The sequence below is a fragment of the Ranitomeya variabilis genome, chromosome 7 (genome assembly GCF_051348905.1).
Source record: "Ranitomeya variabilis isolate aRanVar5 chromosome 7, aRanVar5.hap1, whole genome shotgun sequence".
Classification (NCBI taxonomy): Eukaryota; Metazoa; Chordata; class Amphibia; order Anura; family Dendrobatidae; genus Ranitomeya; species Ranitomeya variabilis.
In genome coordinates, this window is record NC_135238.1 from 9,428,097 (window position 1) to 9,454,622 (window position 26,526).

A 26,526-nucleotide genomic window follows, 5' to 3' on the forward strand; every position below is an offset into this window, starting at 1 on the left:
AGGACTTCTTATGGCTTTCACAAATGTCTTTCAACTTGCCGCTCTTCGCTAAAGGCCAGATTTGTGGACTATACGACTAATAGTCGTCCTGTGGACAGATTCTCCTCCCGAGCTGTGGATCTGCAGCTCCTCCAGTGACCATGGGCCTCTCGGCTGCTTCTCTAGTGATTTCCTTGATTGGGATGTCAGGTGGCGGACGGCCATGTCTCGGTAGGTTTACAGTAGGTCCATGCTCCTTACATGTTTGGATGATGGATTGAATAGTGCTCTCTGTGATGTACAGAGCTTGGGCTATTTGTTTTATAACCTATCCCTACTTTCTTCATTTCCACACCTTTATCCTTGACCTGTCTGGTGAGCTCCTTGGTTTTCATGATGCCGGTTGACCCGTAATGTTCCCACACAAACCTCTGAGGCCTTCACAGAACATCTGTAGTTATACTGAGAATAAGTCACACCCAGGAGGACACAATGTACTTATTATGTGACTTCTGGAGGTGATTGGTCACACAGGATGTTATTTAGGGGCATCAGACTACAGGGGGCTGAATATTAACGAACAGAACAATTGTCAGATTTATATTTGTAAAATATTTAGAAAATATCTAATTTCCTCTACACGTCACAAATACTTGTTATTCTGAGTTGGTTTCACATAAAATACATTTCAGCTTGTGGGTGTAACATGAATAAATGTGGAAAAGTTCACAGGGTGTGAAGACTTATACAAAGCACTGTAGCAGCATGTTCTGTACGGTACGGCGCAGTGCAGGGGAGAGTTTCTATGGCACGCAGCAGTCACTTCAGGCCCCGGTGTGAGGGCCCGCTCACTCGGCTCATTAGGCCTCATTTATCAAAACTGTCTTTGTTGCCCATAGCAACCAATCAGAGCACAGCTACTATTTATCCAGAGCGGCTAACAAAATGAAAGCGGATTCCTGATTGGTTGCTATGTGCAACAAAGAAATCAAAACAGAAATGGCGGCCGTGGCAGGTGTAATATTGGTGACAGCAGCAGGGAGCTATGCGGAGAGGACACGACACCGGGCAACGTGGAAGGGTTAACAGCTCCCTCCGCCTCCATCACTCTCTCCACCCTCTGTCCTCTATAGTAGGCACCGTGCAGCAGAGACTCAGTGAGGAGGGCAGCAGCAGCGGAGCAGGAAGGTAAGAAGCCAGCGGGGCCACGGGTGGGGGGTCACATACTGTCCTGCACCGCAGAGCTGACGCTCCACACACACACACCGTACAGCCCGGACCGCAGAGCTGACGCTCCACACACACCGTACAGCCCGGACCGCAGAGCTGACGCTCCACACACACCGTACAGCCCGGACCGCACGCACCGTACAGCCCGGACCGCAGAGCTGACGCTCCACACACACCGTACAGCCCGGACCGCAGAGCTGACGCTCCACACACACCGTACAGCCCGGACCGCAGAGCTGACGCTCCACACACACCGTACAGCCCGGACCGCAGAGCTGACGCTCCACACACACCGTACAGCCCGGACCGCAGAGCTGACGCTCCACACACACCGTACAGCCCGGACCGCACGCACCGTACAGCCCGGACCGCACACACCGCCTGCCCGGACCGCAGAGCTGACGCTCCACACACACCGTACAGCCCGGACCGCAGAGCTGACGCTCCACACACACCGTACAGCCCGGACCGCACACACCGCCTGCCCGGACCGCAGAGCTGACGCTCCACACACACCGTACAGCCCGGACCGCACACACCGCCTGCCCGGACCGCAGAGCTGACGCTCCACACACACCGTACAGCCCGGACCGCAGAGCTGACGCTCCACACACAGGGCGGTATATACACCGGCACGGTCTATACGGTACAGGGCGGTATATACACCGGCACGGTCTATACGGTACAGGGCAGTACCACTCCAGGTTATATTTATTTATTTATTTCTGTGACGAGTGCTCTGCGAGTACAATGCGATTTTAACATGAGCTTTTACAGTCATGGCCAAAAGTATTGACACCCCTGCAATTCTGTCAGATAATACTCAGTTTCTTCCTGAAAATGATTGCAAACACAAATTCTTTGGTATTATAATCTTCATTTAATTTGTCTTAAATGAAAAAACACAAAAGAGAATGAAGCAAAAAGCAAAACATTGATCATTTCACACAAAACTCCAAAAATGGGCCAGACAAAAGTATTGGCACCCTCAGCCTAATACTTGGTTGCACAACCTTTAGCCATAATAACTGCGACCAACCGCTTCCGGTAACCATCAGTGAGTTTCTTACAATGCTCTGCTGGAATTTTAGACCATTCTTCTTTGGCAAACTGCTCCAGGTCCCTGATATTTGAAGGGTGCCTTCTCCAAACTGCCATTTTTAGATCTCTCCACAGGTGTTCTATGGGATTCAGGTCTGGACTCATTGATGGCCACCTTAGAAGTCTCCAGTGCTTTCTCTCAAACCATTTTCTAGTGCTTTTTGAAGTGTGTTTTGGGTCATTGTCCTGCTGGAAGACCCATGACCTCTGAGGGAGACCCAGCTTTCTCACACTGGGCCCTAGATTATGCTGCAAAATTTGTTGGTAGTCTTCAGACTTCATAATGCCATGCACACGGTCAAGCAGTCCAGTGCCAGAGGCAGCAAAGCAACCCCAAAACATCAGGGAACCTCCGCCATGTTTGACTGTAGGGACCGTGTTCTTTTCTTTGAATGCCTCTTTTTTTCTCCTGTAAACTCTATGTTGATGCCTTTGCCCAAAAAGCTCTACTTTTGTCTCATCTGACCAGAGAACATTCTTCCAAAACGTTTTAGGCTTTTTCAGGTAAGTTTTGGCAAACTCCTGCCTGGCTTTTTTATGTCTCGGGGTAAGAAGTGGGGTCTTCCTGGGTCTCCTACCATACAGTCCCTTTTCATTCAGACGCCGACGGATAGTACGGGTTGACACTGTTGTACCCTCGGACTGCAGGGCAGCTTGAACTTGTTTGGATGTTAGTCAAGGTTCTTTATCCAACATCCGCACAATCTTGCGTTGAAATCTCTTGTCAATTTTTCTTTTCCATCCACATCTAGGGAGGTTAGCCACAGTGCCATGGGCTTTACACTTCTTGATGACGCTGCGCACGGTAGACACAGGAACATTCAGGTCTTTGGAGATGGACTTGTAGCCTTGAGATTGCTCATGCTTCCTCACAATTTGGTTTCTCAAGGCCTCAGACAGTTCTTTGGTCTTCTTTCTTTTCTCCATGCTCAATGTGGTGCACACAAGGACACAGGACAGAGGTTGAGTCAACTTTAATCCACGTCAACTGGCTGCAAGTGTGATTTAGTTATTGCCAACACCTGTTAGGTGCCACAGGGAAGTTACAGGGGCTGTTAATTACACTAATTAGAGAAGCATCACATGATTTTTCCAACAGTGCCAATACTTTTGTCCACCCCCTTTTTAATGTTTGGTGTGAAATTATATCCAGTTTGGCTTTAGGACAATTCTTTTTTTCATTTAAGACAAATTAAATGAAGATAATAATAACAAAGAATTTGTGTTTGCAATCATTTTCAGGAAGAAACTGAGTATTACCTGACAGAATTGCAGGGGTGTGAATACTATTGGCCATGACTGTATATAGAGCAGTTCTCCGTATGTAAAAGATCATGTTAAAATCGCATTGTAATACACAACTGTACACATCATTTTAAAACCAAAAAGTTATAGATAGATTAAAAGCCAGCAAATTATCTGCCGCGTATAATACAGTATAGAACAGGTTTTAATAGAATAGATATATACACGTAGGTGTGTGTGTGTATATATATATATATATATATATATATATATATATATATATATATATATATATATGTCGGTGACACACATAGAGCTATAGATAGAAGATTAGCCATTAATTAGTTGCCTTCTACAAATTCAATGCAGGAGCCGACAGAAGAGATAGATGACATACAGTAAACCCATGCAGAATAGGTAGAAATATAGATGTGTGTGATCAATACAATTAGAACAGTGTGTGTGCAAATTACTGGACATGTATTTAATAAACGATTATTTATTGGAAAAAAATGTTGTGGGCTCCCTCACAATTTTCAAAACCAGCAGAGGGAAAGCCAATGACTGGGGGCGGATGTTTATAGCCTGGGAAGGAGGTAATGCCCATGGAGCTTCCCAGGCTATTAATATCAGCTCACAGCTGTATACTTAGCCTTTACTGGCTATTAAAATGGGGGACCCCCCCCCAAAAAAAAAAAAAAAAAAAAAAATCATGACGGGTTCCCTGCATAATTAATAACCAGCAAAGGCTATGCAGACAGCTGTGAGCTGACATTAATAGTCTAGGAAGGGACCATGGACATTGGCCCCCCTAGCTAAAAATATCAGCACTCAGCCGCCCCAGAAAAGGCGCATCTATAAGATGCACCAATTCCGGCACTTAGCCTTGCTCTTCCCACTTGCCCTGTAGCGGTGGCATATGGGGTAATAGTTGTGGGGTTGATGTCATCTATGTATTGTAAGGTGACATCAAGCCCGGCTTAGTAATGGATCCATTACTAATCCTATAGTCAGTAAAGGGTTAAATAAAGACACAGCCAGAATAAAGTATTTTAATGAAAAAAAACACTGAACACAGTTTGACCATTTTATTGTTACTGCTAATCCATGCGACGCCCTCTATCTCCTGTAATAACTGAAAAAATAAGAAACCAACAATATACCATACTTGTCAGGCGTACAGTCAGTCCCACACCGTAAGCCATATCTGGGGTATATGCTGTCACGATAATGTAAAAATGTCATATTGTGAGTTTAGTTTCAGAAGGTTACTTGGCTTTCCAGACACAAGCTGCAGATTTGACCCCTCTTTCTCCCCCTCTATGGCAGACACTCTGTGCAACTTGATACCAATGTGTGAGCAGTTTATGACTTTGAGATGCAGCAGATAAATTCCCCTAAAACCACTCGTTCCCTCCTCCCGACCAATACCAGCCCCAACTGGTATAGCCCCTTTCCAACTGCATGAGATCCTTTATTCTATTAATGTGATATATATGGGCACCGATATAAGAATTTTATATTCCGGAGGTCCATCGGTAGATCTATCACTCACTGAAAGCGCTAGCAGCTAAACGCAACGAGTGCAAAGCATGGATTTCTTCGTAAGCGGTTCAGTTAATTACTCCGTGTGTACACTTAAATGAATCTCCATGATGTGGGGCACATTCTGGTCATTGTGTCTTTCTTATACGAGGTTCATACAGCGAGATATGCATAAAAATAGTTTTCATAATCTAAGTAAAGGGGAGGTGTCAGCCTCTAAGTGATGTCACCACAGGGGGAGTGCCTGGGTTTTGGGCTAGGAATGACTTAGTGAGACAGAGTTCTTGCAGTGTTTTTGGTCCGAGGTCCTGCTACTGTGCAGAGGGGTGCTATGCATCCGGATATATGCTCACCCTTCCCCCAGCACACGGCCAGTCAAGATGATACAATGACATAACGACCTGTAGGTGTTCTTTTCAATTTTAATCCCATTTTATTTGTAATCTGTATTGTATATATGATATTGTCTCCTTTATAATTTCCTTTTTATACTTTGTAAACACTGCCTACCTTTTTTGGAGTAAAATATACAATTTATTAGCTTGTCTCTTCTTGTTCTATAATGAACTGTCACATCTTCTGATGTGAATTACACTACTGATTTAGGTTGGCTCTGGACCCAGTAATACTTGTAAAATTGGAAATGGTGGCAGCATACTTTGTCCTGTGCAATCGGGTGTCTTTGAAGCAACCGGTGGCTTTGATAATTATTGTTCCCGCCTGAGTGGGAGTAGTTACATTGTCCTCACTGCAGCATGGCCAATAGCCAGTACATAGCCGACAGCCCTTCTGGCGACTAAATTACCTTAGGTGCAGTACCCTGACTGACCTGAGGGTAAGGGGGCACCAGAGACCTGCAAGTTCCAAACCAGAACTGGGAAGTGGGATATAGATAAATCCCCTTCAGAAGGAACCAGGGGCAACCAAACTACCCCGGTTCGTGACAAATTGGTGTGAGTGGTGGGGATGATAAAGGTATCTTCCCCGTGAACCGTGACAGATTGGTGGGATCCTGGTGGGATCCATGACATATTGGCAACACGGTGAGATTCGTGACATATGCAAATTACAACCGGGAGCTGTGCTAATGCAAACGGCCTGGCTGTAAACTACTGTGGAATGAATGAGAAGCTGCCGGTGGCAGCATCAGTGACTAGTGGTGCCATCACTGATGCTGCGCTGACTCACGTCTTGACCGGCGGTGAACTCTTGAGCGTGGGAAAATGAAATGGCATTTTCCCACGCTCCAGCGGCATCCCAATTCAGGCTGTGAGGCATTGCAGCATCCGTGATGGCACCGCTAGTCACTGATGCTGCCGCCGGCAGCTTCTCATTCATTCCCCAGTAGTTTACAACTGGGCCGGTCAAATTAGCACAGCTCCCGGTTGTAAACTGTATATACCCCAGATATGGATTACGGTTTGGGACTGAATGCTGGACAGGTATGGTATATTGTTGGTTTGTCATTTTTTCATTTTACATGTCCAGTAACTTGCACGCACACTGTACTAATTGTCTTTGTCACTGACATCTATATATCTACCTATTCTATGTGTATTTACTGTATGTGATCCATCTCTTCTGTCCTGTCGGCTCCAGCAGTGATTTTACAGAACATGGCAGATTAATTATCGACTATTCTTCTATCTTTCTATGATATATATATATATATGTGTGTCACTGACATGTACATCTATTCTAGGTGTATATTTCTATTCTAACCTGTCAGTGTAACTTTGCTGTAGTGACAGATGAATTGCCGGCTTTTCTTCTATCCATCTATGTAAAATAAATATATATATATATTTTGCCTCCCATTGCCGAGTCTCGGCCGATATACGCAGCCTGCTGGGATTTATTTCTCAGTCCGATTTCAGCTGAGGAAAATCTCGCAGATGAGCCGTCACCCATTGAATAACATTGGTCCGGGCGCTATCGGATGTTTCCTCGCACACAGGGGTCTGAGCCCTGATAGTGACAGTGGGAGCAGAATGCGGGTGGGCAGGGTGACGGTGTGCGGGGTCACTGTGCCGCTGTCACCCTGTACTCTGACCCCATCCTGAGCTGCTGAGATAAGTAGAGCAGACCCTGCTCCCCTGTAAACATGTCACCGTGACCCCCCCAAACACAGTCAGAGAGGGGGAGGGGCAGGAAACAGCAGCCGCTTCCGACCACAGTTGTCAGCACAGGCCGCCTCTGCCAGGAGGTGATGTGGAGGGGCCGGGGGGCCATGTATAATAGGGGGTCCTAAGTGCCGGCGCTGCCCCCCATAGTGTTATACAACCTGTCCTTTATATAGGAAGCCGGGATCTCCAGCTGCTCACCTGCTTGTTGATGGTTTCCATGTAGCCATAGACCATTACACCCCTGAGTGTGCGGACCCCTCATATACCGAGCTGCGGGGGCTCATACCGGAGCCCACACCCCAGAGCCACCGCCACACTGAGCCGACACCACAGCTGTGCAGACCAACCACTGTATCACACAGGAGAGGATTAGATACACGGCTCAGCAGTCAGTATCACACAGGAGAGGATTAGATACACGGCTCAGCAGTCAGTATCACACAGGAGAGGATTAGATACACGGCTCAGCAGTCAGTATCACACAGGAGAGGATTAGATACAGCTCAGCAGTCAGTATCACACAGGAGAGGATTAGATACACGGCTCAGCAGTCAGTATCACACAGGAGAGGATTAGATACACGGCTCAGCAGACAGTATCACACAGGAGAGGATTAGATACACGGCTCAGCAGTCAGTATCACACAGGAGAGGATTAGATACACGGCTCAGCACACAGTATCACACAGGAGAGGATTAGATACACAGCTCAGCAGTCAGTATCACACAGGATAGGATTAGATACACGGCTCAGCAGTCAGTATTACACAGGAGAGGATTAGATACACGGCTCAGCAGTCAGTATCACACAGGAGAGGATTAGATACACGGCTCAGCAGTCAGTATCACACAGGATAAGATTAGATACACAGCTCAGCAGTCAGTATCACACAGGAGAGGATTAGATACACGGCTCAGCAGTCAGTATCACACAGTATAGGATTAGATACACAGCTCAGCAGTCAGTATCACACAGGAGAGCATTAGATACACGGCTCAGCAGTCAGTATCACACAGGAGAGGATTAGATACACGACTCAGCAGTCAGTATCACACAGGAGAGGATTAGATACACGGCTCAGCAGTCAGTATCACACAGGAGAGGATTAGATACACGGCTCAGCAGTCAGTATCACACAGGTGAGGATTAGATACACAGCTCAGCAGTCAGTATCACACAGGAGAGGATTAGATACACGGCTCAGCAGTCAGTATCACACAGGATAGGATTAGATACACGGCTCAGCACACAGTATCACACAGGAGAGGATTAGATACACGGCTCAGCAGTCAGTATCACAGGAGAGGATTAGATACACGGCTCAGCAGTCAGTATCACACAGGATAGGATTAGATACATGGCTCAGCACACAGTATCACACAGGAGAGGATTAGATACACGGCTCAGCAGTCAGTATCACACAGGAGAGGATTAGATACACAGCTCAGCAGTCAGTATCACACAGGAGAGGATTAGATACACGGCTCAGCAGTCAGTATCACAGGATAGGATTAGATACACAGCTCAGCAGTCAGTATCACACAGGAGAGGATTAGATACACGGCTCAGCAGTCAGTATCACACAGGATAGGATTAGATTAGATACACGGCTCAGCAGACAGTATCACACAGGAGAGGATTAGATACACGGCTCAGCAGTCAGTATCACAGGATAGGATTAGATACACAGCTCAGCAGTCAGTATCACACAGGAGAGGATTAGATACACGGCTCAGCAGTCAGTATCACACAGGAGAGGATTAGATACACGGCTCAGCAGTCAGTATCACACAGGAGAGGATTAGATACATGGCTCAGCAGTCAGTATCACACAGGAGAGGATTAGATACACGGCTCAGCAGTCAGTATCACACAGGAGAGGATTAGATACACGGCTCAGCAGTCAGTATCACACAGGAGAGGATTAGATACACGGCTCAGCAGTCAGTATCACACAGGATAGGATTAGATTAGATACACGGCTCAGCAGACAGTATCACACAGGAGAGGATTAGATACACGGCTCAGCAGTCAGTATCACAGGATAGGATTAGATACACAGCTCAGCAGTCAGTATCACACAGGAGAGGATTAGATACACGGCTCAGCAGTCAGTATCACAGGAGAGGATTAGATACACAGCTCAGCAGTCAGTATCACACAGGAGAGGATTAGATACACGGCTCAGCAGTCAGTATCACAGGATAGGATTAGATACACGGCTCAGCAGTCAGTATCACACAGGAGAGGATTAGATACATGGCTCAGCAGTCAGTATCACACAGGAGAGGATTAGATACACGGCTCAGCAGTCAGTATCACACAGGAGAGGATTAGATACACGGCTCAGCAGTCAGTATCACACAGGAGAGGATTAGATACACGGCTCAGCAGTCAGTATCACACAGGAGAGGATTAGATACACGGCTCAGCAGTCAGTATCACACAGGAGAGGATTAGATACACGGCTCAGCAGACAGTATCACACAGGAGAGGATTAGATACACGGCTCAGCAGACAGTATCACACAGGAGAGGATTAGATACACAGCTCAGCAGTCAGTATCACACAGGACAGGATTAGATACACGGCTCAGCAGTCAGTATCACACAGGATAGGATTAGATACACGGCTCAGCAGTCAGTATCACACAGGAGAGGATTAGATACACAGCTCAGCAGTCAGTATCACACAGGAGAGGATTAGATACACGGCTCAGCAGTCAGTATCACACAGGAGAGGATTAGATACACGGCTCAGCAGTCAGTATCACACAGGAGAGGATTAGATACACGGCTCAGCAGTCAGTATCACACAGGAGAGGATTAGATACACGGCTCAGCAGTCAGTATCACACAGGATAGGATTAGATACACGGCTCAGCAGTCAGTATCACACAGGAGAGGATTAGATACACGGCTCAGCAGACAGTATCACACAGGAGAGGATTAGATACACGGCTCAGCAGACAGTATCACACAGGACAGGATTAGATACACGGCTCAGCAGTCAGTATCACACAGGATAGGATTAGATACACGGCTCAGCAGTCAGTATCACACAGGAGAGGATTAGATACACGGCTCAGCAGTCAGTATCACACAGGATAGGATTAGATACACGGCTCAGCAGTCAGTATCACACAGGATAGGATTAGATACACGGCTCAGCAGGCAGTATCACACAGGATAGGATTAGATACACGGCTCAGCAGTCAGTATCACACAGGAGAGGATTAGATACACGGCTCAGCAGACAGTATCACACAGGAGAGGATTAGATACACGGCTCAGCAGTCAGTATCACACAGGAGAGGATTAGATACACGGCTCAGCAGACAGTATCACACAGGAGAGGATTAGATACACAACTCAGCAGTCAGTATCACACAGGAGAGGATTAGATACACGGCTCAGCAGTCAGTATCACACAGGAGAGGATTAGATACACGGCTCAGCAGTCAGTATCACACAGGAGAGGATTAGATACACGGCTCAGCAGACAGTATCACACAGGAGAGGATTAGATACACGGCTCAGCAGTCAGTATCACACAGGAGAGGATTAGATACACTGCTCAGCAGTCAGTATCACACAGGAGAGGATTAGATACACGGCTCAGCAGTCAGTATCACACAGGAGAGGATTAGATACACGGCTCAGCAGTCAGTATCACACAGGAGAGGATTAGATACACGGCTCAGCAGTCAGTATCACACAGGAGAGGATTAGATACACGGCTCAGCAGTCAGTATCACACAGGATAGGATTAGATACACGGCTCAGCAGTCAGTATCACACAGGAGAGGATTAGATACACGGCTCAGCAGTCAGTATCACACAGGAGAGGATTAGATACACGGCTCAGCAGTCAGTATCACACAGGAGAGGATTAGATACACGGCTCAGCAGTCAGTATCACACAGGAGAGGATTAGATACACGGCTCAGCAGACAGTATCACACAGGAGAGGATTAGATACACGGCTCAGCAGTCAGTATCACACAGGAGAGGATTAGATACACGGCTCAGCAGTCAGTATCACACAGGATAGGATTAGATACACAGCTCAGCAGTCAGTATCACACAGGAGAGGATTAGATACACGGCTCAGCAGTCAGTATCACACAGGAGAGGATTAGATACACGGCTCAGCAGACAGTATCACACAGGATAGGATTAGATACACGGCTCAGCAGTCAGTATCACACAGGAGAGGATTAGATACACAGCTCAGCAGTCAGTATCACACAGGAGAGGATTAGATACACGGCTCAGCAGACAGTATCACACAGGATAGGATTAGATACACGGCTCAGCAGTCAGTATCACACAGGAGAGGATTAGATACACAGCTCAGCAGTCAGTATCACACAGGAGAGGATTAGATACACGGCTCAGCAGTCAGTATCTCACAGGAGAGGATTAGATACACGGCTCAGCAGTCAGTATCACACAGGAGAGGATTAGATACACGGCTCAGCAGACAGTATCACACAGGATAGGATTAGATACACGGCTCAGCAGTCAGTATCACACAGGATAGGATTAGATACACAGCTCAGCAGTCAGTATCACACAGGAGAGGATTAGATACACAGCTCAGCAGTCAGTATCACACAGGAGAGGATTAGATACACGGCTCAGCAGTCAGTATCACACAGGAGAGGATTAGATACACGGCTCAGCAGTCAGTATCACACAGGAGAGGATTAGATACACGGCTCAGCAGACAGTATCACACAGGAGAGGATTAGATACACGGCTCAGCAGACAGTATCACACAGGAGAGGATTAGATACACGGCTCAGCAGTCAGTATCACACAGGAGAGGATTAGATACACGGCTCAGCAGTCAGTATCACACAGGAGAGGATTAGATACACGGCACAGCAGTCAGTATCACACAGGATAGGATTAGATACACGGCTCAGCAGTCAGTATCACACAGGAGAGGATTAGATACACAGCTCAGCAGTCAGTATCACACAGGAGAGGATTAGATACACAGCTCAGCAGACAGTATCACACAGGATAGGATTAGATACACAGCTCAGCAGTCAGTATCACACAGGAGAGGATTAGATACACGGCTCAGCAGTCAGTATCACACAGGATAGGATTAGATACACGGCTCAGCAGTCAGTATCACACAGGAGAGGATTAGATACACGGCTCAGCAGACAGTATCACACAGGAGAGGATTAGATACACGGCTCAGCAGACAGTATCACACAGGAGAGGATTAGATACACGGCTCAGCAGACAGTATCACACAGGAGAGGATTAGATACACGGCTCAGCAGTCAGTATCACACAGGAGAGGATTAGATACACGGCTCAGCAGACAGTATCACACAGGAGAGGATTAGATACACGGCTCAGCAGTCAGTATCACACAGGAGAGGATTAGATACACGGCTCAGCAGTCAGTATCACACAGGAGAGGATTAGATACACGGCTCAGCAGACAGTATCACACAGGAGAGGATTAGATACACAGCTCAGCAGTCAGTATCACACAGGAGAGGATTAGATACACGGCTCAGCAGTCAGTATCACACAGGAGAGGATTAGATACACAGCTCAGCAGTCAGTATCACACAGGATAGGATTAGATACACGGCTCAGCAGTCAGTATCACACAGGAGAGGATTAGATACACGGCTCAGCAGTCAGTATCACACAGGAGAGGATTAGATACACGGCTCAGCAGTCAGTATCACACAGGAGAGGATTAGATACACGGCTCAGCAGTCAGTATCACACAGGAGAGGATTAGATACACGGCTCAGCAGTCAGTATCACACAGGAGAGGATTAGATACACGGCTCAGCAGACAGTATCACACAGGAGAGGATTAGATACACGGCTCAGCAGTCAGTATCACACAGGAGAGGATTAGATACACGGCTCAGCAGTCAGTATCACACAGGATAGGATTAGATACACGGCTCAGCAGTCAGTATCACACAGGAGAGGATTAGATACACGGCTCAGCAGTCAGTATCACACAGGAGAGGATTAGATACACGGCTCAGCAGACAGTATCACACAGGAGAGGATTAGATACACGGCTCAGCAGTCAGTATCACACAGGAGAGGATTAGATACACGGCTCAGCAGTCAGTATCACACAGGATAGGATTAGATACACGGCTCAGCAGACAGTATCACACAGGAGAGGATTAGATACACAGCTCAGCAGTCAGTATCACACAGGAGAGGATTAGATACAAGGCTCAGCAGACAGTATCACATAGATGGGATTAGATACACGGCTCAGCAGACAGTATCACACAGGAGAGGATTAGATACACGGCTCAGCAGTCAGTATCACACAGGAGAGGATTAGATACAAGGCTCAGCAGACAGTATCACATAGATGGGATTAGATACACGGCTCAGCAGACAGTATCACACAGGAGAGGATTAGATACACAGCTCAGCAGACAGTATCACACAGGATAGGATTAGATACACAGCTCAGCAGTCAGTATCACACAGGATAGGATTAGATACACGGCTCAGCACACAGTATCACACAGGAGAGGATTAGATACACGGCTCAGCAGTCAGTATCACACAGGAGAGGATTAGATACACGGCTCAGCAGTCAGTATCACACAGGAGAGGATTAGATACACGGCTCAGCAGTCAGTATCACACAGGAGAGGATTAGATACACGGCTCAGCAGTCAGTATCACACAGGATAGGATTAGATACACGGCTCAGCAGTCAGTATCACACAGGAGAGGATTAGATACACGGCTCAGCAGTCAGTATCACACAGGAGAGGATTAGATACACGGCTCAGCAGACAGTATCACACAGGATAGGATTAGATACACAGCTCAGCAGTCAGTATCACACAGGAGAGGATTAGATACACTGCTCAGCACACAGTATCACACAGGATAGGATTAGATACACGGCTCAGCAGTCAGTATCACACAGGAGAGGATTAGATACACGGCTCAGCAGTCAGTATCACACAGGAGAGGATTAGATACACGGCTCAGCAGTCAGTATCACACAGGAGAGGATTAGATACACGGCTCAGCAGTCAGTATCACACAGGATAGGATTAGATACACGGCTCAGCAGTCAGTATCACACAGGAGAGGATTAGATACACGGCTCAGCAGTCAGTATCACACAGGAGAGGATTAGATACACGGCTCAGCAGTCAGTATCACACAGGAGAGGATTAGATACACGGCTCAGCAGTCAGTATCACACAGGAGAGGATTAGATACACGGCTCAGCAGTCAGTATCACACAGGATAGGATTAGATACACGACTAAGCAGACAGTATCACACAGGATAGGATTAGATACACGGCTCAGCAGCACATGTTGGGGCTGTGGTACCCGCTGACTCCTGTATCTCATCTCTCGCCCCCAGATGCCGGCTGAGCGGGGTCAGGTGTATGTGGTCACCGGGGGCTGCGGCTTCCTGGGGTCCCACCTGGTGCGGATGTTGGCGGAGCGCTCCAGGAACGTGTCGGAGATCAGAGTATGTGACCTGCACCTGGACGAGAAGCTGCGGACGCTCAGTAACGGTGAGCCGAGAGCTGCGCCTTATCTACACACCCAGCAGTAAAGGCCGTCACCCAACTTTCCCGGGCTCCTGTACTGCAGACATGACTCTTATGCAGGGTTCATTTATGGCTTCTACACGGATGGGCTGGCCACCGAAACGGATATAATGCTATATGTATATCTATATATATAATTGTCTAAGGGTTTTTCCGTCTGTCTGTCTGTCTGTCTGTCCTGGAAATCCCGCCAGGCCTCGACCAATCAGCGACGGGCACAGCATGGCGACGATGATGTCATAATGGAAATCCCGCGTCTGATTGGTCGAGGCCGCCAGGCCTCGACCAATCAGCAAAGGGCACAGTATCGACGTAGATGTCATAATGGTTGCCATGGCGACGATGATGTCATAAAGGTTGCCTCGACCAATCAGCGACGGGCACAGTCTGCCGCGAATTCTGGAATCATCATTGTCCATATACTGCGGGGACATGCATATTCTAGAATACCCGATGTGTTAGAATCGGGCCACAGTCTAGTTTATATATAAATATTTGTCACTTATGTACAATGTGTCCTCCAGGACTGTGCTAAATAAAGTTTCTTTGAAGAACAAACTATGACCCTCCATAGCAACCAATCAGAGTTCAGCTTTCACTTTTAAACCTGTTCTAGATGGAATGGAAGCTGGAATCTGATTGGTTCCTGTGGACTTTTCTGTATGAACAAATTCTCGACTAGCTTCAATAAACTTTATTTATATAATGACAATGGAAACAAAGGCTATAACTGTTGACATTTTATTACCGACTGCAGCTGTAATTTGATGGTGGAAGGAGGAGGTTATCTTCCCCAGGTTACTGCAGCCCACACCTTCTGCTCCAAGTTAGTCTTCTCCAACAAATCAAAGTGAGGACGGAGGCTAGGACATGGAGTGGGACGTGTGGTAGGGCGTGGAGTAGGGCGTGGAGTGGAACGTGTGGTAGGAGGTGGAGTAGGACGTGGAGTGGAACGTGTGGTAGGAGGTGGAGTAGGACGTGGAGTGGAACGTGTGGTAGGGCGTGGAGTAGGACGTGGAGTGGAACGTGTGGTAGGAGGTGGAGTAGGACGTGGAGTGGAACGTGTGGTAGGGCGTGGAGTAGGATGTGGAGTGGAACGTGTGGTAGGGCGTGGAGTAGGATGTGGAGTGGAACGTGTGGTAGGGCGTGGAGTAGGAGGTGGAGTGGAACGTGTGGTAGGACGTGGAGTAGGACGTGGAGTGGAACGTGTGGTAGGGCGTGGAGTAGGAGGTGGAGTGGAACGTGTGGTAGGGCGTGGAGTAGGACGTGGAGTGGAACGTGTGGTAGGACGTGGAGTAGGACGTGGAGTGGAACGTGTGGTAGGAGGTGGAGTGGAACGTGTGGTAGGAGGTGGAGTAGGACGTGGAGTGGAACGTGTGGTAGGACGTGGAGTAGGACGTGGAGTAGGACGTGTGGTAGGAGGTGGAGTAGAAGGTGAGCTGTGACCCAGGAGGTCTGGACTGTGTAGGATGTTTTGCATTGGGGCCTACGGGCTTCATGTTCCCCCCCCGATCAGGCTGCGACAATTGAGGTCGTCATCATCTCATTACTGATAAATTCCTCCTTCCAGAAAGTCCCCAAATCTCACAAGTGCCGGGTAGGGACCAAGCACAAGGGAGGGAACACTGAGATGTCCCGAAATACAACCACGACCCACCGAGTCCGCCTGTGTCCTGTACCACCGCAGCATCGCCGGCCATCACCATCGTCATACTCCAGTGACAGCCAGAGCTGCAGCCACATGTCTTATCCTCCAGTCACAGCCAGAGCTGCAGCCACATGTCTTATCCTCCAGTCACAGCCAGAGCTGCAGCCACATGTCTTATCCTCCAGTCACAGCCAGAGCTGCAGCCACATGTCTTATCCTCCAGTCACAGCCAGAGCTGCAGCCACATGTCTTATCCTCCAGTCACAGCCAGAGCTGCAGCCTTATCGTGTCTTATCCTCCAGTCCCAGCCAGAGCTGCGGTCACTTCTGCTGCCACATTATCACTGCTGCACACAATGTCACTAGCAATACGTCTCCATTCAGATTGTAAGTGATTATTCTAAACTTGTTTTTTCCTCGCTTTTTTAGCCTCTGTTTGCTGTCAGTGAGTCCGAACATTCTCATTTACATCCAGAGACTGAAAACCCCTCTAAACCCAATACTGATCACAGCTGAGGGTTTGTCGCACTGTATCCAGTCCACACAACCCTGCGATACACTGTAACAGTCTCTCAGCAGCTGAGGGGTTCTCTGGCCTGATACACTGTGGCAGAGCCTCAGCAGTGAGACTAAGCAGCAGCAGACTTAGTATTCGTGATTCGGATTCTTCCTTATTTTATCTTCGAGGACGGACAGAAAATAACAGAAAATGAATCAAATGTTCCAGACTCTGCGGCCAAAACCGCGGAATAAACAGCGCCGACGTCTCCCCAGGAGCCGCGTGTGATTACAGCCAGGACGTGGTCACATCGGTGCACGCAGCTGTGGAGGAAGCACAGGGCTCCTCCTGCCTCACATAGCAGGCAGCATTCACACCGCTGTAACAATGTCTGCTGCACGCGGCCCCGCGCCTCAGTGATGGCTCATGAAGCATCCCGCTCTAACCAGAGAGGTGGCGTTCCCCTTTAAATGTTGTGAACCATCAGAAATACAAGAGTTGACTCCTGTTCTCTTCTGCCACAGACCACGTGACGGTCCGATTGATCCAAGGAGATATCTCGTCTCTGGCGCACGTCCAATCCGCCCTCCGTGGCGCTCACGTGGTCATACACACAGCCAGCCTGGTGGACGTGTGGGGTCGTGTCCCAGCCAGCAAGATCACAGAGGTCAATGTGACAGGTAGGAAAAAAACATGAAAAACATCCATGTGAACTGGGCAATGTGTCAATGGAGTCCAGGAAAAATATCCACAACAGATCCAGAATGTCACTGATCCAAGAAACCCAAGTGTTCAGCTCAGATTCCTTATAGGAGTGTGCGGCGGTATTATCTGCCCCTGCCCCAAATCCAGAGTATACACCAGAGTGAATGTTATAGCAGAGATAAAGATATTCTCACATACACGTCACTACAGGCTAAATATTGTCATACTGTACTAATGAGACGGAGCATAAAACCTGCTCATCCCTACTTGTTCTAATAACAATGGACTTCTAGAAGATTTTCAACATGCTGGACCTTGTCTTTCCATACTATAATACTGCCCCTATATACAAGAATATAACTACTATAATACTGCCCCTATGTACAAGAATATAACTACTATAATACTGCTCCTATGTACAAGAATATAACTACTATAATACTGCCCCCTATGTACAAGAATATAACTACTATAATACTGCCCCTATGTACAAGAATATAACTACTATAATACTGCTCCTATGTACAAGAATATAACTACTATAATACTGCTCCTATGTACAAGAATATAACTACTATAATACTGCCCCTATGTACAAGAATATAACTACTATAATACTGCTCCTATGTACAAGAATATAACTGCTATAATACTGCCCCTATGTACAAGAATATAACTACTATAATACTGCCCTTATGTACAAGAATATAACTACTATAATACTGCCCCTATGTACAAGAATATAACTACTATAATACCGCCCCTATGTACAAGAATATATCTACTATAATACTGCCCCTATGTACAAGAATATAACTACTATAATACTGCCCTTATGTACAAGAATATAACTACTATAATACTGCCCCTATGTACAAGAATATAACTACTATAATACTGCCCCTATGTACAAGAATATAACTACTATAATACTGCCCCTATGTACAAGAATATAACTACTATAATACTGCCCCTATGTACAAGAATATAACTACTATAATACTGCTCCTATGTACAAGAATATGACTACTATAATACTGCTCCCTATGTACAAGAATATAACTACTATAATACTGCTCCTATGTACAAGAATATAACTACTATAATACTGCTCCTATGTACAAGAATATAACTACTATAATACTGCTCCTATGTACAAGAATATAACTACTATAATACTGCCCCTATGTACAAGAATATAACTACTATAATACTGCTCCTATGTACAAGAATATAACTGCTATAATACTGCCCCTATGTACAAGAATATAACTACTATAATACTGCCCTTATGTACAAGAATATAACTACTATAATACTGCCCCTATGTACAAGAATATAACTACTATAATACTGCTCCTATGTACAAGAATATAACTACTATAATACTGCCCCTATGTACAAGAATATAACTACTATAATACTGCTCCTATGTACAAGAATATAACTACTATAATACTGCTCCTATGTACAAGAATATAACTACTATAATACTGCCCCTATGTACAAGAATATAACTACTATAATACTGCTCCTATGTACAAGAATATAACTGCTATAATACTGCCCCTATGTACAAGAATATAACTACTATAATACTGCCCTTATGTACAAGAATATAACTACTATAATACTGCCCCTATGTACAAGAATATAACTACTATAATACCGCCCCTATGTACAAGAATATATCTACTATAATACTGCCCCTATGTACAAGAATATAACTACTATAATACTGCCCTTATGTACAAGAATATAACTACTATAATACTGCCCCTATGTACAAGAATATAACTACTATAATACTGCCCCTATGTACAAGAATATAACTACTATAATACTGCCCCTATGTACAAGAATATAACTACTATAATACTGCCCCTATGTACAAGAATATAACTACTATAATACTGCTCCTATGTACAAGAATATGACTACTATAATACTGCTCCCTATGTACAAGAATATAACTACTATAATACTGCTCCTATGTACAAGAATATAACTACTATAATACTGCCCCTATGTACAAGAATATAACTACTATAATACTGCTCCTATGTACAAGAATATAACTGCTATAATACTGCCCCTATGTACAAGAATATAACTACTATAATACTGCCCTTATGTACAAGAATATAACTACTATAATACTGCCCCTATGTACAAGAATATAACTACTATAATACCGCCCCTATGTACAAGAATATATCTACTATAATACTGCCCCTATGTACAAGAATATAACTACTATAATACTGCCCTTATGTACAAGAATATAACTACTATAATACTGCCCCTATGTACAAGAATATAACTACTATAATACTGCCCCTATGTACAAGAATATAACTACTATAATACTGCCCCTATGTACAAGAATATAACTACTATAATACTGCCCCTATGTACAAGAATATAACTACTATAATACTGCTCCTATGTACAAGAATATAACTACTATAATACTGCTCCTATGTACAAGAATATGACTACTATAATACTGCTCCCTATGTACAAGAATATAACTACTATAATACTGCCCCTATGTACAAGAATATAACTACTATAATACTGCCCCTATATACAAGAATATAACTACTATAATACTGCCCCTATGTACAAGAATATAACTACTATAATACTGCTCCTATGTACAAGAATATAACTACTATAATACTGTCCCTATGTACAAGAATATAACTACTATAATACTGCTCCTATGTACAAGAATATAACTACTATAATACTGCCCCTATGTACAAGAATATAACTACTATAATACTGCTCCTATGTACAAGAATATAACTACTATAATACTGCTGCTATGTACAAGAATATAACTACTATAATACCGCCCCTATGTACAAGAATATAACTACTATAATACCGCCCCTATGTACAAGAATATAACTACTATAATACCGCCCCTATGTACAAGAATATAACTACTATAATAGCGCCCCTATGTACAAGAATATAACTACTATAATACTGCCCCTATGTACAAGAATATAACTACTATAATACCGCCCCTATGTACAAGAATATAACTACTATAATACTGCTCTTATGTGCAGGAATATAACTACTATAATACTGCTCCTATGCACAAGAATATAACTACTATAATACTGCTCCTATGTACAGAATATAACTACTATAATACTGCCTCTATGTACAACAATATAACTACTATAATACTGCCCCTATGTACAAGAATATAACTACTATAATACTGCTCCTATGTACAAGAATATAACTACTATAATACTGCTCCTATGTACAACAATATAACTACTATAATACTGCCCCTATGTACAAGAATATAACTACTATAATACCGCCCCTATGTACAAGAATATAACTACTATAATACTGCCCCTATGTACAAGAATATAACTACTATAATACCTCCCCTATGTACAAGAATATAACTACTATAATACTGCCCCTATGTACAAGAATATAACTACTATAATACTGCCCCTATGTACAAGAATATAACTACTATAATACTGCCCCTATGTACAACAATATAACTACTATAATACTGCCCCTATGTACAAGAATATAACTACTATAATACTGCTCCTATGTACAAGAATATAACTACTATAATACTGCTCCTATGTACAACAATATAACTACTATAATACTGCCCCTATATACAAGAATATAACTACTATAATACTGCCCCTATGTACAAGATTATAACTACTATAATACTGCCCCTATATACAAGAATATAACTACTATAATACTGCCCCTATGTACAAGAATATAACTACTATAATACTGCCCCTATGTACAAGAATATAACTACTATAATACTGCCGCTATGTACAAGAATATAACTACTATAATACTGCCGCTATGTACAAGAATATAACTACTATAATACTGCCCCCTAAGTACAAGAATATAAATACTATAATACTGCCCCTATGTACAGGAATATAACTACTATAATACTGCCCTATGTACAAGAATATAACTACTATAATACTGCCCCTATGTACAAGAATATAACTACTATAATACTGCTCCTATGTACAAGAATATAACTACTATAATACTGCTGCTATGTACAAGAATATAACTACTATAATACTGCTCCTATGTACAAGAATATAACTACTATAATACTGCCCTATGTACAAGAATATAACTACTATAATACTGCCGCTATGTACAAGAATATAACTACTATAATACTGCCCCCTAAGTACAAGAATATAAATACTATAATACTGCCCCTATGTACAGGAATATAACTACTATAATACTGCCCTATGTACAAGAATATAACTACTATAATACTGCTCCTATGTACAAGAATATAACTACTATAATACTGCCCTATGTACAAGAATATAACTACTATAATACTGCCCCTATGTACAAGAATATAACTACTATAATACTGCTCCTATGTACAAGAATATAACTACTATAATACTGGCCCTATGTACAAGAATATAACTACTATAATACTGCCCCTATGTACAAGAATATAACTACTATAATACTGCTCTTATGTACAAGAGTATAACTACTATAATACTGCCCCTATGTACAAGAATATAACTGCTATAATACTGCTCCTATGTACAAGAATATAACTACTATAATACTGCCCCTATGTACAAGAATATAACTACTATAATACTGCTCCTATGTACAAGAATATAACTACTATAATACTGCCCCTATGTACAAGAATATAACTACTATAATACTGCCCCTATGTACAAGAATATAACTACTATAATACTGCCCCTATGTACAAGAATATAACTACTATAATACTGCCGCTATGTACAAGAATATAACTACTGTAATACTGCCCCTATGTACAAGAATATAACTACTACAATACTGCCCCCTAAGTACAAGAATATAAATACTATAATACTGCTCCTATGTACAAGAATATAACTGCTATAATACTGCCGCTATGTACAAGAATATAACTACTGTAATACTGCCCCTATGTACAAGAATATAACTACTATAATACTGCTCCTATGTACAGAATATAACTACTATAATACTGCCTCTATGTACAACAATATAACTACTATAATACTGCCCCTATGTACAAGAATATAACTACTATAATACTGCTCCTATGTACAAGAATATAACTACTATAATACTGCCCCTATGTACAAGAATATAACTACTATAATACTGCCCCTATGTACAAGAATATAACTACTATAATACTGCCCCTATGTACAAGAATATAACTACTATAATACTGCCGCTATGTACAAGAATATAACTACTGTAATACTGCCCCTATGTACAAGAATATAACTACTACAATACTGCCCCCTAAGTACAAGAATATAAATACTATAATACTGCTCCTATGTACAAGAATATAACTGCTATAATACTGCCGCTATGTACAAGAATATAACTACTGTAATACTGCCCCTATGTACAAGAATATAACTACTATAATACTGCTCCTATGTACAGAATATAACTACTATAATACTGCCTCTATGTACAACAATATAACTACTATAATACTGCCCCTATGTACAAGAATATAACTACTATAATACTGCTCCTATGTACAAGAATATAACTACTATAATACTGCTCCTATGTACAACAATATAACTACTATAATACTGCCCCTATGTACAAGAATATAACTACTATAATACCGCCCCTATGTACAAGAATATAACTACTATAATACTGCCCCTATGTACAAGAATATAACTACTATAATACCTCCCCTATGTACAAGAATATAACTACTATAATACTGCCCCTATGTACAAGAATATAACTACTATAATACTGCCCCTATGTACAAGAATATAACTACTATAATACTGCCCCTATGTACAACAATATAACTACTATAATACTGCCCCTATGTACAAGAATATAACTACTATAATACTGCTCCTATGTACAAGAATATAACTACTATAATACTGCTCCTATGTACAACAATATAACTACTATAATACTGCCCCTATATACAAGAATATAACTACTATAATACTGCCCCTATGTACAAGATTATAACTACTATAATACTGCCCCTATATACAAGAATATAACTACTATAATACTGCCCCTATGTACAAGAATATAACTACTATAATACTGCCCCTATGTACAAGAATATAACTACTATAATACTGCCGCTATGTACAAGAATATAACTACTATAATACTGCCGCTATGTACAAGAATATAACTACTATAATACTGCCCCCTAAGTACAAGAATATAAATACTATAATACTGCCCCTATGTACAGGAATATAACTACTATAATACTGCCCTATGTACAAGAATATAACTACTATAATACTGCCCCTATGTACAAGAATATAACTACTATAATACTGCTCCTATGTACAAGAATATAACTACTATAATACTGCTGCTATGTACAAGAATATAACTACTATAATACTGCTCCTATGTACAAGAATATAACTACTATAATACTGCCCTATGTACAAGAATATAACTACTATAATACTGCCGCTATGTACAAGAATATAACTACTATAATACTGCCCCCTAAGTACAAGAATATAAATACTATAATACTGCCCCTATGTACAGGAATATAACTACTATAATACTGCCCTATGTACAAGAATATAACTACTATAATACTGCTCCTATGTACAAGAATATAACTACTATAATACTGCCCTATGTACAAGAATATAACTACTATAATACTGCCCCTATGTACAAGAATATAACTACTATAATACTGCTCCTATGTACAAGAATATAACTACTATAATACTGGCCCTATGTACAAGAATATAACTACTATAATACTGCCCCTATGTACAAGAATATAACTACTATAATACTGCTCTTATGTACAAGAGTATAACTACTATAATACTGCCCCTATGTACAAGAATATAACTGCTATAATACTGCTCCTATGTACAAGAATATAACTACTATAATACTGCCCCTATGTACAAGAATATAACTACTATAATACTGCTCCTATGTACAAGAATATAACTACTATAATACTGCCCCTATGTACAAGAATATAACTACTATAATACTGCCCCTATGTACAAGAATATAACTACTATAATACTGCCCCTATGTACAAGAATATAACTACTATAATACTGCCGCTATGTACAAGAATATAACTACTGTAATACTGCCCCTATGTACAAGAATATAACTACTACAATACTGCCCCCTAAGTACAAGAATATAAATACTATAATACTGCTCCTATGTACAAGAATATAACTGCTATAATACTGCCGCTATGTACAAGAATATAACTACTGTAATACTGCCCCTATGTACAAGAATATAACTACTATAATACTGCCCCCTAAGTACAAGAATATAACTACTATAATACTGCTCCTATGTACAAGAATATAGCTACTATAATACTGCTCCTATGTACAGAATATAACTACTATAATACTGCTCCTATGTACAAGAATATAACTACTATAATACTGCCCCTATGTATAAGAATATAACTACTATAATACTGCTCCTATGTACAAGAATATAACTACTATAATACTGCCCCCTATGTACAAGAATATAGCTACTATAATACTGCTCCTATGTACAGAATATAACTACTATAATACTGCTCCTATGTACAAGAATATAACTACTATAATACTGCCCCCTAAGTACAAGAATATAACTACTATAATACTGCTCCTATGTACAAGAATATAGCTACTATAATACTGCTCCTATGTACAGAATATAACTACTATAATACTGCCCCTATGTATAAGAATATAACTACTATAATACTGCTCCTATGTACAAGAATATAACTACTGTAATACTGCCCCTATGTACAATAATATAACTACTATAATATGCTCCTATGTACAAGAATATAACTACTATAATACTGCCCCTATGTACAAGAATATAACTACTATAATACTGCCCCTATGTACAAGAATATAACTACTATAATACTGCTCCCTATGTACAAGAATATAACTACTATAATACTGCCCCTATGTACAAGAATATAACTACTATAATGCCGCCCCTATGTACAAGAATATAACTACTATAATACTGCCCCTATGTACAAGAATATAACTACTATAATACTGCTTCCTATGTACAAGAATATAACTACTATAATACTGCCCCTATGTACAAGAATATAACTACTATAATGCCGCCCCTATGTACAAGAATATAACTAATATAATACTGCCCCTATGTACAAGAATATAACTACTATAATACTGCTCCTATGTACAAGAATATAACTACTATAATACTGCCCCTATGTACAAGAATATAATTACAGTACTATAATACTGCCCCTATGTACAAGAATATAACTACTATAATGCCGCCCCTATGTACAAGAATATAACTACTATAATACTGCCCCTATGTACAAGAATATAACTACTATAATACTGCCCCTATGTACAAGAATATAACTACTATAATACTGCCCCTATGTACAAGAATATAACTAATATAATGCTGCTCCTATGTACAAGAATATAACTACTATAATACTGCTCCTATGTACAAGAATATAACTACTATAATACTGCCCCCTATCTACAAGAATATAACTACTATAATACTGCTCCTATGTACAAGAATATAACTACTATAATACTGCCCCTATGCACAAGAATATAACTACTATAATACTGCCCACTATGTACAAGAATATAACTACTATAATACTGCTCCTATGTACAAGAATATAACTACTATAATACTGCTCCCATGTACAAGAATATAACTACTATAATACTGCTCCTATGTACAAGAATATAACTACTATAAT

At 42.4% G+C, this 26,526-nt stretch overlaps 1 protein-coding gene across 1 annotated transcript in view; it reads left to right on the forward strand.

Moving 5' to 3' along the window:
• Positions 1 to 1,017: 1,017 nt before the first annotated feature.
• Positions 1,018 to 26,526, forward strand: part of HSD3B7 (hydroxy-delta-5-steroid dehydrogenase, 3 beta- and steroid delta-isomerase 7) — a 39,364-nt gene continuing 13,855 nt past the window's right edge. Inside the window, exons 1-3 of the mRNA XM_077273880.1 lie at positions 1,018 to 1,167; positions 14,635 to 14,791; positions 17,498 to 17,653. Coding sequence (XP_077129995.1) covers positions 14,635 to 14,791; positions 17,498 to 17,653 — 313 coding nt within the window. The 5' untranslated portion in view covers positions 1,018 to 1,167. The remainder of the gene's footprint in view (positions 1,168 to 14,634; positions 14,792 to 17,497; positions 17,654 to 26,526) is intronic.